The sequence below is a fragment of the Protopterus annectens genome, chromosome 6.part0, assembly GCF_019279795.1.
Source record: "Protopterus annectens isolate FY-2018-M chromosome 6.part0, PAN1.0, whole genome shotgun sequence".
In the NCBI taxonomy this organism is placed as follows: Eukaryota; Metazoa; Chordata; order Ceratodontiformes; family Protopteridae; genus Protopterus; species Protopterus annectens.
In genome coordinates, this window is record NC_056737.1 from 829,989,915 (window position 1) to 830,006,006 (window position 16,092).

General features: G+C 45.9%; 1 protein-coding gene across 5 annotated transcripts in view; it reads left to right on the forward strand.

Moving 5' to 3' along the window:
* The window catches only part of PPP1R13B (protein phosphatase 1 regulatory subunit 13B), a 2,314,431-nt gene that overhangs the window by 1,090,170 nt on the left and 1,208,169 nt on the right, over positions 1-16,092 (forward strand). For all 5 annotated transcript variants that reach the window (XM_044074501.1, XM_044074499.1, XM_044074502.1 and 2 more), the window contains exon 6: positions 648-822. In XM_044074501.1, the coding sequence (XP_043930436.1) occupies positions 648-822 (175 nt within the window). The remainder of the gene's footprint in view (positions 1-647; positions 823-16,092) is intronic.

Genomic DNA, 16,092 nt, shown 5'->3' on the forward strand with positions numbered 1-16,092 from the left:
GTGAACACCTTAACCATTATGCCAACCTCCCATATAACACAAGTTGCCTTTATCTTGTATATTTAATGTCTACTGTAGTTTATTGTTCAAGCTCCATAACTTGGTGTGTAGCTGGTATAAAGAATTCTGTTAGTCTGATGACTTCAAGAAAACAAAAAAATTACCTGACATGGGCGGTTTCTGTAGTGCAGAGAGAGGAAAGTGTGACTGTACCCTAACTGAACCAACTTTGGTTAACATCCTGATGTTTGAAGAAGCTGGCCAGGTGAGAGGCCTACACTGGTAACCCATTTCTGAAAGAGTAAGTTGATAAGTCCTCCCAGAAGGATACCTTCTGGGGGAGTAAGGGTCCACAAGTCCATTTCATAAGCTCAAGATCTGTGGAACATGAGCACATCAAGGAATGCATGCACTGCAACCAAGTATTGGTGTTCTTTAGAAGCATGCACCAGCACTGGGTTTGGTACAGTGGGCATTGCACTGCATTTGCCACCCAGCAGAGGGATGCTAAAGAAGCATATACAGAAACTTTAGCGCTGTCCATGATGAAGGCCACAGTACCAGACTTCATTTTGCCTGTCACACTCTATGCATTTTCCCTAATAAGAAGTGGAGAAAGTAGTTAATTGTTTTTTTATTTTCCCCAGGAACAGAGGTTACGTTATTTAAAGCAGCAAGAGCGTCATCAGCAGCAATGTGTGTCAGAAAGTGAAAAACTCCAGAAACTTAAAGAACGTGTGGAAAGCCAAGAAGCTAAACTCAAGAAGATAAGGGCTATGAGAGGGCAAGTGGACTACAGCAAAGTTATGAATGGAAACATCTGTAAGTGCTTCATGTTTTCTTGCTGACTTACTAAATAAAAGCTTCATTTAATCTGTTCCTGTCCGATAAATCTGAACATCCCATTGTGTTGTTTCTCAGTTATTTTTTCCACAGTGTGAGATTTGAGTAGTATACAGTAAAATTGTTCTCTTTGGGGGGGCACTGGAAGTAAATCATAACGTTGGATCTGATTATGTCATTTTCATTCTTCCTCAGCTGTTTGGTTTGGATATGACCCTCGGATTCCAGCTTATGGAACACTGAAATTCTCAAGCTCCTCCCTTACCCACAATGCATTAGTCCCCGAACATCTTCAAATCTCATTTGCCACTTTCACGTATTGACGTGGTCACTGCAAACTCTGGGGTAGTAGTGTTTGTGAGTGTACTTTTGTCTGTTCCTTTGTCTGTTAGTTTTTTTACTTTTTTCTTTAAAAACTTTTTACGTATCCTCCCTTGTCCTCTACGTGAAGTGTAATTCTTTAATACCATAGTTGGTACTTACTGATGCATCCTTAAATTGCTATCATTTGTAATTGTTCCTTATTTTTACTCCAAATGAAAAAAGAATTTTTGTCCCTATAGTTATTCACTATGACTGAAAAAAATCTGTTTTTAAAAAATGTACGACCTGCAGCCATAAAATTCCTCTCTCTGATGCACACTGTTAAGTGTGTGCATTGTTTAGGCCCAACACACTTAAACTTTGCTTGTGATATTTGCAAAGCTTTCAACCCTAGGACCTTAATTGACTGGAAAATAAGTTGATCTTAAGAAGGTTACTTCTGTCTAAAACCTCTGAAATGGTGTCTGGGGCTCAAACCTCTAAAAAAAATGAGAGAAAAGAAGCTAAAAAGCATTCCCGGATCCTACATCCTCCTTGACTCCGAGCTTAGAACCACTTCACAAGCTTTCGAAACCTTCAGATCCGACCCCTTTGGATCCAAAAAATCTTAAGATCCAAAGTCAGAATCAGATAAGTCACCAAGGGTCAGATCTCCTCTGCTCTTGGATCTGGTGTCCGCCTATCTCCCTTCTCCCTTTCTGGACATGTTTCCCAAGCATCACCATTCTAGAGCTTCATCGGTAGCATCTTCCCCTGGTTCCTCCAGAAGTCTAACTGAAGTAGATATGGACAGGATGATGAGGAAATACCTCTCAATGCAGATTCAAATGGGGGTTCTTCCGGCTCCTACCCCATTGGGTCTGGAGACCTTAACGTGTACTACCCCCCCTACCATCTCCTTCTGCAATCCGGCCTTTGGTTTCGGAGCAGTCATATCCCAAGATCCCAGACATCCACATCAGATCCGAAGATTGGGGCATCTTCCAGTCAGTTGACATATCTGAGTGGACCAGCTCTGAGCACGTCAGAGCCAGAAGACTCTTGGAGCCCTACCGTTTGAGCCGTATCCAGGGTGTTGGAGTCAACTCTAAGGTTGTCATCTGTGTTCCGTGGAGCCCTCGTCATTGGACTGCTTGGCTCTGACTCCTTCCTTGAGTGGTTTGCCTTTTGGTTGAAGGGAGCAAACAATTCAGAAGCTTGTCTTCTCTGAGCCGTTGGTATTTCTTTCTTTCTGAGGCATTCTGCTTTCAAGGTAGTAGAGAGAGCTTTCTCTGCTCCTAGGAAAAGGACTTTTCCACCCACCTCGGCTGTTACTCCCCAAATTCAGTTGTCTTTGCTCTTGAGCTTCAACTTCCTGCACTACAGGGACAACCAGCCCAGAAAAAGTCACCAGGATACCCAGAAGGGCATAGTGAAATCTTCCGAAACTTCTGTGGAACATCCCACAGAAGTCGTCCCCAGGAAGACGAAGTGCAACAGGAGGCACCTAGACTCCCCTCAAGAGTCTGTCACAGAGGATACTGACTTCAGTAAAGAGGAAGGGTCCCCAAGATCACGACCTGATGACGTGTTCTTTGGAGACGTTCTAGAAATTCTCAAGTAAATAGGTGGCTGGTCCACCGACAACCATTCCCAAGATGAGTCTGTATTCTTTGAGGCTTTTGGAGCTAGCATGTCTATCTCCTTGGTGACTCCACCTGCCGATGAGCTCATTGATTTGATCTCTTGATGGAAGTGGAAGAAGCCTGATTCTGTTGAGCAGATTCCCAGTAGACCAGCCAAGGACAGGCAGTTCTGGAGCAAGGGAGTACCAGTTGATGATATGGTCTTAGCAGCAGCCACAAAAAGCTTGCAGAACAAAATTCTTCTGTTCATCCCCCTAACAGGTAGTCTAGAGCGCTGAACAAATTCAGGAAGCATGCATATGTTTCAGTGACCTTTGCCTTGGGTCACTGAATTATTTGGCACACTTCACTAGACTTCAGAAGGATTTGATTAGAGAACTTAGCAGATCCCTCTCTGGGACCATTACTTCAGAGGCAGAGAGCTCAATTGCCTCATAGTTGGCTACCCTACAATCTTTTTCAAACTCGTCCATGAGGCTCATCTCCCGTGCAGCTGAAGGTACCTCAAGGGTAACATGTTCAGTCATTTCCATTAGTAGACATGCCTGGATGCACCTGTGTGTGATTTTGCAGAGCCCTTCAAGTCTTCCTTCGTCAGTGCTCCCTTTGACGAAAGTTCTTTATTTGGTCCCAAAGTTAAAGACACACTATCCAAGTGTGAGCAGGAAGGTAAAACCCAATCTGCTGTGGGTGTATGTTTTTCGACTCTTCAAAGGACCTTTTGTAGGAATCAGAGAGGTGTTCAAAATATGTGGTTCAAAAAGTCCCAGGTCCCTTCCAAGATCCACATGGAGATAGTTCCCCCTGGGGTAGGGGGGACTCTAATGGAAGATGCCCCCCCATGTGGCAGAGAAGGTCCACAAAATGGATCTAGAGATACCGTCTTTGACAGATCCTACAAGCACTCCTAAAAAGAAGCCTGATTATTGACCTCTGGAGCCAGACTGGACATTACAAAAGATTCATGGGTTCAGAGGTTAAATAATACCCCCCCCCCCCCACATGGCAAACAAAATCCCAGAGGTTCCACCTAATCAGGGGGAACAGCAGCACTAGAAATAAACAAGCTGCTAGAAAGAGTCATCCAAGAAACCCCTCCAGACCAGAGAGAGTCCAGAACTTACTCAAGATTCTTTTTAGTGCTGAGGAAAATGGGGGACTGGGGACCAGTTTTGGTTTTCAGCATTCTGAACAAATTCAGTCCAGTACACCAAGTTCTGGATGGTTATGGTACAGTCCATTGTGCCCTTCCTGCACAAGGATGACTATGTGCTCGATAGATCTTCAGGATGCATGCTATCATATCAACATGAACAGGTACTCCAGGAGACACCTACGCTTATGGCTGGCAGCCAATCATTACCAATTTTGAACTCTGTCCTTTGGTCTCAACACAGCCCCCAGAGTATTCATCAAGTGTATGGCAGTTGTAGCAGCCCAGCTGAGACTGCAGGGATTCTGGATGTTTCCATATTTGGACAACTGGCTCATAACCTCTCCGACCAGGCATTGTCTGAGCAAAGCACAAGGTTATGTTTCTGGTTCTGCTAGCAAAATACCACATGAGAAATCTTCAGTGGACCCTAATGACTCAGTGGTCCATTCTTCACTAACCTTTGTCATAGGATCATAGGAGGTTACTAGGCTAATGGCCCCAGGGTCCTTGCAAGTCTAACTAAGTTCAACCTGTGTTCACAAGGGTGTCTGGTTCAAGCAGACACTAAAATCAGCATCTATTGCCCCTGTCCGAGAGAGAGAGAGAGAGACAGGTGGAATCCCAGGGATTAAATTTCTGGTTACCCATCCAGTCGTCCAAATTGAGCTTAAATAGGGCCAAACGAGGGTCTTTGTTTAATGTGAATGGGAAGCTTGTTCCAAAGGTGGGGCAACCTCTGTGAGGCAAATCTCTCTGTCCAGCAAGTTCTGTTGTTGTTACATACCAGGTTAAGGTCCTTTGAGCGAGTGACCCGTGTGCATTTGACTTGCGAATGTGCAGCATTTCTGTTAAAGCTGGGTCAGAGATTGCTGTATATGCAAGGCACAGGTCACCTCTGAGCAGTCTGTACAACACAGAGTAAAGTGACAATGATTTCAGTTTGTCTGCATAAGATAGATCTTGAAGACACTGAATTTTCTTTGTAAGGAACCTTTGTGGTCTGTCCAGTTGCTGCACGTGTTTGGAAAGAAACATACCAAAGAGAACGTTGTCCTTTATTATTGGCCTGATGAGGGAAGGGTACAAGGGGGTTGTAACCACTTTTTTTTTCTGGAGGCAGTGCCCTTACTTATAAGATGAGCAATATAAAAATGCCCTTCTTACCACTGTGGAGACATGGTGATCGAAGTTAAGGTTGTCGTCTACCTGTGTGTCCAGATCTCTCACCACTGACTGTGTGCTTAGGGTATTGCTATTGATATAGTAGTCTGCAGGAACATCACACTTGCTGATGGCAAATCTGTGTATACGGCCTACCTAGACTTAACCAAGGCCTTTGACACAATCCCTCACTCAGGCAAGACATTTTAGCTGGATATTGACATTGCTAGGGGTTGCAGTAATCGCTCCCAGTTTGCAGTCGTCAGCAAACTTCGTCAGCCACAGTCCTTTAATTTTAGCCTGTACATCAGAGAAGTAGATTCCAAACAGTAGATGCCCCAGAATTGATCCCTGTGGAACACCACTGCTGGAGGAGGTGGAGTCCCCTATTTTGACCATATGAGTTCTATCAGTGAGCCAGTTTGCTACCCATGTGACAAGGTATGCATCGATACCCAGGTGGGTGAGTTTATCAATGATGCCTGAATGAAGGATTTTGTCAAAAGACTTGGCTAAGTCTAGGTAGGCCGTATGCACAGATTTGCCCTTCTCTAGGGCTTTGGTGACGGTCTTGAAGAAATCCACCAAGTTTAAAAGCAATGATCTCCCCTTGACAAAGCCAAACAGGGTGGGGTCGAGCATTTGGAGATTTCCTGTATCTTTGTTAATAAGGTCCATGATGATTTGTTCCATGGCCATACAGATAAGGCTGATCAGACTAATGGATCTGTAGTTCCTGGGGTCCATGGATGCACCCCCTTTGTGCAAAGGGGAATGACGGTAGCTGATGTTCTTTGTGTTTCACTGTTGCAGTCATCACACTTGAGTTATCTGCATGCAGGTAGCCCTCAGTCAGCCCAAATACCAGAGTCTTGGGATTTCTGCATTGGATGCTGTCACCTCTTCCATGGCGTCAGGTCGTCAGGGGTATAAAACATGCAGCCGACACCATTACATCAGCTTTTCTTGCCGTGCGGGAGCCAGAAGTAGAATCAGTTCGCAAGTGCCGGTCGACCCCTACCTGAAATTTTCGTTTTTCGTGTTTCAAACCTGAAGTCTTCTAAAGCTAAGTACCCTGTTGGGGATTCTTTTTTTCTTGCTCTAACCGATGTCAGAAAAAAGTTAACAATTGCCTTGCATGTGGAAAGCAAATACCTCACAGAGATGTTTCATTCTTACTCCATCACCTGTTTAGGCCCAGACCACGACGTTCCTCGCTTTCGATTTTGTGCCTTGTTCAACGCCCGAACTATTCGTCATTGGGCTATCTTTGTCGCTAATTTTTTTTCTCTTGCTCTCTGTATTCCAAAATGGCTTCGTTAAGCCATCCGACTACCGATCTTCCGAAAAAACATAAGGATAAAGACAGATGCATAGGTCCAAAACTGCCGACGATGCTTCCATTAAGCTAGTCGCCAGTCCACCGGTACTCAGTGAGGCGCTTTTGCAGCCCCTGATACCCTATTCTAAAAATTTGCAGGCCTCTACTGATACCCATTCAGAGTCCAGTATGCCTTGAGATGCTTCTTCGACTATGGAGCCTGCGGATGTCTCTACCTTGGATGGGTCCGAAGGCACTGTGCAGGCACTGGCTTCTGAGGGTGTATTCAGACCTTCTGATGTTCGTATTAAACAGACTACTTTGTTTTTGACTAAAACTACCGAGTTTCTCAGGCCCAGAGTTCGCACTATGCCTAGGAAACCAATGACCAAAGCACATTCTCAAGCTCCCATGCCTCAGAAACAAATGCTTAGAATGGCTGAAGACCTTATTACTTTAATTAGGGGAAGTCAGCCTTCCCCCTCTAAAAGACAAAGAATTGATTTTCCTTCTGATTCTACAGACCATGAGTCCGATGACTCTTTCCTCTCTGATTACCAAGACATACCCTTATCCACCTATGAGGATTCAGACGCAGAAGATTCCATTACCTCTGCCTCCCCTCCAGAGGACTTTTCTTTCGATGAAGTCTTGCATACCCTAAGAAAGCATTTCTGCTGGGAATGCCAGGATTACCCTCAGTCCAAAAAGAGACTCCGGGAATTTTTAGACTTGCCTCAGCACAGGCCTCTAGCTATACCTCCTGCCCTGGGTATTGTAGATGATGTCTTCATGGAATCAAGTCTTACCCCTAATACTTTACCTCCAGCTCCTAGAAAGCCTGACAGGTACTCTAGAGTACCTGACTCTCACAAATTTGTCATTAAAAAGCCTACTGTGGATCCAGAGACCATTTCCCAGGGACCTAAAGGTATTAAGGCTACTACAGCCAAACACCCTACCCCTTCGGACAGGGATACTAGGGCTTTAGACAGATTGGGTAAGAAGGTATATACCTCTGCAATTCTTGCCATCAGGGCTTTAAATTGCCAGTTTCACATATTGAAGTACTAGCAGCATATTATGGAACTAATGAAACAAAAAGTGTTGTTGATACCTGACTGTGCAGAAAATAAAGATTTACAAGAGTTAACGCATTCTGCAAACCAAGTTGGTAAATATACTTTGCAGTGTGGTTTTGATGCCTTAGAAGCATCTTGCAGGGCTGCTGTCACTGGGTCTGTTCTGAGAAGGCATGCTTGGCTGAAGGAACAAATCTTGCCAGACCATGTCAAAGCAAAATTACTACATGTTCCATTAAACCAACAAAGTTTGTTTGGCACAAAAGCAGAAGTTCTTAAAAAGATGGAGGAAAAAGCTTAATCTATGCAAACTGTTAAACATTTCTTACAGGTACAACCACCTAGATTCAGTAGGCATTGGCCTTCAAAAAAACTGGTTCTTTCCAGTACCTCCCTGGCCTCGTCCATCCAAACCCAGGGGCAGCAGACCACAAAGAATACAGTCTCAGGGTATGCACAGATCTAAACAATGGAGTGCTCCCACCTCAGAAAGAGGGAGTGGTAAGCCACTTATGGAAAAAGTTCACAATGACTTGTCCTTCATCCTTCCCAGCCATGCCCAAGTATTTGCACCCCTAGGAGGAAAACTCGCCCTGCATGCAAAAAACTGGGAATGCATTACCCAGGACCGATGGGTCTTAAACATTGTATCCCAGGGATACAGATTCCACTTCCACTCACTGCCAACCTCAAGCGGATTGCCAGACCTTCCTCAAACCAGTGGGTAGAGGCCCAAAAGCAAGTACTTTCTCTTCTCAGTATCAGGGCTATTCACCCTGTTCCAGCAGAGCAATGGGGACAGGCTTTCTTCTCCAGACTGTTTCTGGTGGCCAGAAAAGAGAACTGTTGGCACCCTGTCCTGGATTTGTCCATTCTCAACACCTTCCTGGTGGTACCAGTGTTCAAAATGCTTACACTACAACAGCTGCTTCCCATGCTAGCCAAGGGCTCTTTGCTGGTCACCCTAGACTTAAAAGAAGCTTATCTGCACAGCCCCATAAGGGAATCTTGCAGGAAATATCTATATTTCAGGACAGGCTCCATGCACTATCAATTCTCTGCACTTCCCTTTGGCTTATCTACTGCGCTCAGGGTATTCACACAGTTCCTGACTCCAGCCATTGCATACTGCAGGCAAAGAAACATTCAAATTTGCCCATACTTGAATGATTGCCTTATTCAGGTGGACAGTCAGGAACTGCTACTTTAGCACCTGACATTTGTAAAGAGACTCCTAACTTCTCTGGGGTATACCATCAATGAAAAGAAATCACATCTGGTACCCAGCCAAAAAATTGTATTCCTGGGAGCAAGCTTGAACACAACTTCCCAGATGGCATTCCTCACTCCAGAAAAGCAGGTTTATTTGACAAATTACTTCAAACTACTGGCCACCCAAACCCAGCTATCTGCAAGAAAAATACTGCAAGCCCTGGGGTTCATGGCCTCATGCATTCTACTAATTCCATGTGCAAGACTGCATATGAGGAAACTTCAGTGGTACTTAAAAAGTCTCTGGTGTCAACACTCAGGACCTGGAAACAGTGATTCCTATCATTCCTTGCCTAAGGACAGAGTTCCTTTGGTGGGCAGAGGCCTGCAATGATGACAAGGGACTCCCTTTCACTCAACACCCCCCCTGCCGCCCAAACACTGACAACAGATGCATCAGAATATGCATGGGGGGCTCACATTGGCAGGCAAATGCATTCAAGGCAAATGGAGCCCAGGACGAATGCACCTGCATATCAATCCAAAAGAAATGTTAGCTGTACAGAATGCACTGACAGCCTTCAAATACCTTATACTTCTAGGACAGCTCTTGATAAAGACAGACAACACCACAGTCATGTGATACATAAACAAGCAGGGAGGAACTCATTCCTATCTACTCTGCAGGTTAGTCATTGCTCTGTGGAACACAGCCTTGAGCAACCAAGTGCACCGGCCAGCACAATTCCTGCCAGGCAAACAAAATTCACTGGCAGACAACTTAAGCAGAATTCTAATGGACCCATATGAGTGGAAACTGGAACCCAACTCATTCAATCTTCTAATCCACAGGTGGGGGACACCAGAGGTGGACCTCTTCGCTTCCCCCCAAAACCATCATTTGAGCAAATTTTGCACCAGAACTGCCCACAGCCAAGTTTGGGAAGTGGATGCCCTATCCTTTACATGGGAAAACCTCTCAATCTATGCCTTTCCCCCTCTGCCCCTCCTTTCGAAAGTGCTACTCAGGATGAAACAGAACAAGCCAAGGACAATCTTTATTGCACCAGACTGGCCAAGCCAGCACTGGCACCCACTTTTACGCAGTCTGACAACAGTACTACCCTGGCACCTGCATCAGACCCCCTCACTGCTGTCCCAGCAGAAGGGACAGATTTTGCATCCTCAGCTGCAAACCCTGAACCTAGAAACCTGTTGGATGTCATCCTTGAGGCCAGGAGGCCTAGTACTAGGAAATCCTATTCAGAAAAGTGGAAAACGTACTGTTCTTGGAGCCAGTCTCAGGGAAAGGACACAGCCATGCCCACCTTACCTCAAATTCTAGAATATCTAGCAGAGCAGCTCCACAAAGGCCTATCCTTCTCATCATGCTTCTGCCATCTCAGCTCATTACAATACTGACCCACCCCTCTTCTCTCACCCCCTGGTCAATCAGTTCCTGAGAGGAGCTAACAATTTAAGACCTCCGAGGAGAGCTCCCACTCCTGCCTGGGACCTTAACTTTGTACTATAGAAGCTCACGCTTCCCCCCTTTGAGCCTGTGGCTACTGCAGAGTTAAAATTCCTCTCTTGGAAAACAGCCTTACTTCTAACCATCACTTCAGCAAGAAGAGTTTCTGAGTTACAGGCCGTTATGGCTGTGGAACCCTTCATTATCTTCCATGCGGACAGGGTTTCCCTCAGGACTAACCCATCATTTAGGCCAAAGGTGGTATCCAGTGTGGCTTTAAACCAATCCATCGATTTACCAACCTTTTTTCCTAATCCTCAAAATAAAGGGGAAAGGATCTTGCACTCCTTGAACGTGCACAGACAGCTTAGGTTCTACCTTAACAGGACTAAACCTTTCAGAAAATCTAACCAGCTGCTAGTCAGCTTTGCTACAGGGGCAGAGGCAAGGCCATTTCAAAGCAAACCATCTCCAAATGGATAGCACACTGCATCCATTTCTGCTACAAACACCGTGGAAAACTTACCCCATAGGGGATCAGAACCCATTCCACTAGGGCTACTTCAACTTCTACAGCATTTCCCAGGGGAGTCCCTACCAGGGACATCCTGGAAGCTGTAACCTGGAGTTCAGTACACACCTTCACCAAGAATTACCACTTATCTTTTTTAAATCCAGAGCTGGATTTGCTACAGCAGTCTTACAAGGTCTGATAGCCAGCCCTAATACTTCTTGACTTCCTCTACCCTTCCTCAGCTTTGGGAATCAACACAAGTGTGATGACTGCAACCGTGAAACATGAAGAACATAGTACAGTTGTGCACACTCACCATAAATGTAGATGTTCGAGTGTATTCACTGTTGCAGTCCTGATTACCCTCCTTTCAGCCCCCTGACTTTTCTATACTTTCTACCTATCCTCTTTTTTTGGCCATATCTTATGGCAGTGGTATTTACTTTTTACTGGAGGTGTTCCACACCATGTAATTGCTTCCTATTTTGGGGGCTCCTGACATCTGGGGCAAGAAAACTGATGTAATGGCATTGGCTGCATGTTTGATACCCCTGACGACTTGACATCATGGTAGAAGCGACAGCATCCGACGCAGAAATTCCAAGACTCTGGTATTCGGGCTGACTGAGAGCTACATGCAGACAGATAACCCGTGTGTGATGACTGCAACAGTGAATACACTTGAACATCTACATTTTTAACCCATGTAGAACACAACCTGGGATGTTGTCTGGTCCCATAGGAGGCTGTGTTTTTGGCCTTGGAGAGGGCATTTAAGACATGCTTCTCGAAGATACTAAACAGGGGACAGATGTTAGGGATGCTTTGAGGTATATGTGGCGGGAACGGGGGAGTGAAGTTTTCTCTGAACCTGTCAGCCAGCAAGTTTGCTATATCCACATGTTCTGTATATGTAGTACCGTTAACTACGAGTTCAACACAAATCTGGGCCTTAGCTTTGAGGTTACGGATGTAACTAAAGAACACCTTGTGGTTATCCTTAGTTAGGGAAGCTAATCTGGATACGTAGTTAGCTTTGGAGGACTTCACTAGGAGTCTTATTTGCTTTTTTTAAGTTGAGGAGGTAGTGTTTCCAGTTTTGAGACCATTCCTTCCTTCTCTTAGACAGCAATTTCTTTCTCCTGTTATATAGCCTATTAACGTGAGTTGTCAACCAGGCAGGTTTGTTTTTCCTTGAAAATCTTGCTTTGTTTCTATCAGGTACAGCAGAGTTAATACAGTTGTACAGGTGCTTATATAAAGCATTTGTGTATAACTCAGCATAGGTGTGTGTTCCAACAGGGAGGGGCTGTGAAGCGATTTATGTTGTCATGTAAGAGGTTGTAATTGGCCTTAAAGTTCTTTAGTCTACTAGTTGTTGCTAATGGGGGGGTCTTTAGCAAGACTGATTTGTGGTCAGATCTCACTAGGGATGGCCGTACACTGGGGTGGTATTGCCATCCCCTATGCTGGTGAGCACCAGGGCCAGGATGTTTGAGCCTCTTGTGAGTGTGGCAACCAGCTGGTCCAGGGCATTGGAGTTAAAGAAGTCCAGGAACCTTTGGGCAAGTGAGTTAGAACATGTATAATTTACCCAGTGTATGGACAGATAATTAGTCACCCAAAACTAGGGTGTTTGATTGTATCTTGATTGCCTCAAGTAGATCCAAGTAGGCTGAGTGGATATCCTGATTCATGGAGGGGGTCCTGTGGCTGGCAGGGGCCCGAAGGAGGAGTCTTATCCTACATTCAATTGCACCTGAATTAATTCAAGGGAATCGTGCTGTTTAACCAGTCTATTGGTGTATTTATCTTTAATGAATATTGATACACCACCTCCTTTAGTTCTCACGCCTTCAGTTTGTGGTCTGAACGTGTGGTAGGAAATGTAACCTGGTATAGCTGGAGTGCTTTCCACAGCCTTAAACCAGGTCTCAGTGAGTGCACAAATGTCAGCATCTTCCAGGGTGAGATCTGCTTCCAGTGTGTGCAGTTTCTGGTTTAGACTGCTAGCATTTAAGAGCATAAGACTGAGGTTTTCAGAGGGTATTTTTACATCGGGAATTTTGTTCTTATGACATTGCCTAAAAAGGCACTATGCGGATGGCTAGAGCCTTAGCCAGTAACTGAAATCCCAGGGGTGACAGATGAAGAACATCTCTGGCAAAGCATTGAGGTCTGTCGACCTTGTCATCCAGGCAGACAGATACTGGGATCCCCTTTGAATGACACCAGAAACTAAGCCAGTTGTTGAAGTCAATCATTTTTTGTTGTATTGCGGTATCAGCCTAGACGAAGGTAAAATGCTGCTTATGGCTAGGGACATACCTGCCTGAGGCACATAATCCAAAAGTTCAGTCGTGTCTCTTCATATAGTCCAGTGAGGTACGTCTCAAGTCATTCACACCAACAAGGACTATGATGGAGTCATAACAGTGCATGTTGTTGATAGTCTTGAGTGAGTGTGTGACGTGGTGGATCCTGGCACTTGACAGACAGCTGACCATGAACTTTTCCTTATCCAGCCTGGTGAGAGGAATGTCTGTGTCTCTCACAATTGAGTCGTCTATGACTAAGATGTTTGCTTTTGTGTTATGCCTTAGGGGCTTGACTGGTGAGACACTAGTGTGTGATGTATTATGTGTGCTACGTTCTGCAGAGGATGCATTATGTGAAGCATGCTTGTGTTCGTCTGTGGGAGGCCTCTGATAGGTCTCTGATGTTTAGGTAAGCTTCTTATAAGGACCTCTCCATATGTAAGTTTATGTGTTGGTGGTTTGGTAGGTGCAGGAGGTGAGGTGTGTGCATGCTGACAACCTGTTTAGTATCAAATGGACTGACTGGTGAGCGAGAGAGCCCGGATTCTAGGATGTCCTTCTATACCAATGTTCCAGTATTCACTAATGTTGCAATATTCACTAGTGGGTGTACCCTTCTTCTGATCAGCTTGTCCAGCCAGGTTTCCAAAGCTTTTCCAGTCCCAGATGGTGCGTCTGATGTCCGACGTGTTGGCAGGTACGTGGGCTGTAAATGTGACATCTGCGCGCACCAGCCCTCAGAACTAGTCACCAGCAGCATGCCAGGTGTTCCTGCTACTCGCGGACATCGGATCAGTTTCGTATCAAGATAAGTACCCCGTTGGGGATTATTTCAGCCCTTTTTTTCTAGTAGTATATTATGTTAATGTCCGGTAAGAGCAAGTGGAACTGTGGTCGCCAAATTCCCCATAAAGACACCCACGACTCTTGTTTGGGCAGGGGTCATGATTATAAAAACTGTGCCATTTGTCAGTCATTCGTCCCTAAGACCCTTCATCGCTGACTTCAGGCCCTAGACTTATACCTTGAAAAGCAGTGCCTTAGACAGATCGCTCTCAGTATGGAAGCCGCCTCCGATACCCCATCCGAACCACCCAGGAAGAGTGCCAAGCCCATGCAGCCGTCTACTTCCACTGCGAATCCCTCCGACAATTCTCAGTCTGTAGCAGTCAGCTTGGCCGAGGAACCGGTGTCCGCCACTTCGGATAAAGTGGGTACCTTTCAGGAGGCTGCACAATCCAGAGTGGGTGATACGTTCGGGGAGGATATCCCGGCACCTGACGCAGACACCAGGGGGAAGCCAGTATCTGAGATGGGTGCTTTGGACCAGGCCTCCGAGGTTCCTTCTTTGACTTCGAGGCCTACAGCCAGCCAGACGCTGGCTAGGCCTACCAAGAAGAATCAAAAGATGAGGCATATTCTGCCAACCCAAGAAGCCTTGCCCGACTGGCAGGCCTTCAGCCAGAGCCTCTACAATGCCTTCCTGGCCCTTAGGCCTACTGCAGATCTTCCTTCGGCTGTTCCACCTCTTCTCACCCCAAGGCCGCTACTGCCTGAGAAAACACCTAGCTACCCTGCAAAGGAGAAAATGTCGGACTCCTCAGAGGATTCCTTGTCCTACTCTTCACAGATTTCTTCCCTTCTGGGGTATGGATCCCCGGAAGAAGCCTCTGCAGAAACTGACTCCCCTGTGGAAGACCTTACCTTCGAGGACACAGTTAGCCTTGTGAAAGAACATTTTAAATGGGATTGTTCAGACATGTCTGAGGCCCAAAAATGATTTTATGACCTGATCCAGATGGGATCTCCTAACCCGGCTCCTATTCCACCTGTCCAGCCTCCCTTCTTGGATGCTTTTGCTGCGGCATGCTTGAATCCAAATTCCCAGCCACCTGTCCTTAGAAGGGCAGACAGATTACACAGGGTACCTGATGCAGAGAAATTCCTGTTCAAGTGCCCTCCAGCAGACCAAGCTACTATTTCTGTTGCTATTTGTAGGGCAACCAAACTTCTCCATATTACCACTGTCCTGCCTGACAGCAAGGCCATGGAGAGGTGGGGAAAGAATATTTACACCTCTGCTACCCTAACTTTTAGGGCTACAAATTACCAGTCACACATGGCCAAATACTCCTTGGCTTTACTAGACAAAGCTTCTAAAGATTTCATTGATATCCCTGACTGTGCTGCAAAGGCATCACAGTCTTCCTTGCTCGGACTCATCTCTCAAGTTAATAAACACTCTCTCAGGTGTGTATGATGCAACTGAGGCCTCTGCTAGGTCAGATGCATGTGCTTCTGTGTTGAGGAGATACTCCTGGTTTTGTCTACAGCCCCTCCCGGATGACTTCAAGGCCAAACTCTTGGATGCACCCTTGGATCACTCTGCCCTTTTTGGCACCAAGGTGGCTGACCTTTTCAAGTCACCCCAACAAAAAGGGAAAGAATTCCAAGTCTTAAAGCATCTCCTTGTCTCTCCAATCCCAAAATTCCAGAGAAACTACCCGGCTAAGACACAATTCATAAGGAAAACGTCTAGGCCCTCTGCTCCCTCCAGGTCTAGAAGACCCCACAGGAGACTATCTACTCAGCCTAGGACTCCTCAGACAACTGCCCAGAGACCTCCCTTTCCAGAAAGGGCAGGCAGTGTCAGACTGCCTGCCTCCCTTTCTTCCTCCACCTCCCCCCACCATTCCTCCATCTTCCCATCTCGCTCACTGTCTCCCTGCATGGGCCCTAGTGACATCTGACAAATGGGATTTGACAATCCTGAAGGAGGGTTATTTTATGTCTTGGATCTCTTCTCCTCCAAGACTACCTATCCCTCTTTCACTCCCCTCTCAAGGGTCCCTCCTACCCGAGGTCCTAAACAAGCTGTTACTCCAAGGCACAATAGAACTAGTCCCCCCCCCCCCCTCAGCTCAAGGGAAAGGCTTCTACTCCAAAATCTTTCTGGTGCCCAGGAAGGAAGGACCATGGAGACCCATCCTAGATCTTTCCTGTCTCAACCTCTTCTTGAAGGTCCCCTCCTTCAGGATGATAACACTTCCCATTCTCTTTCCCTT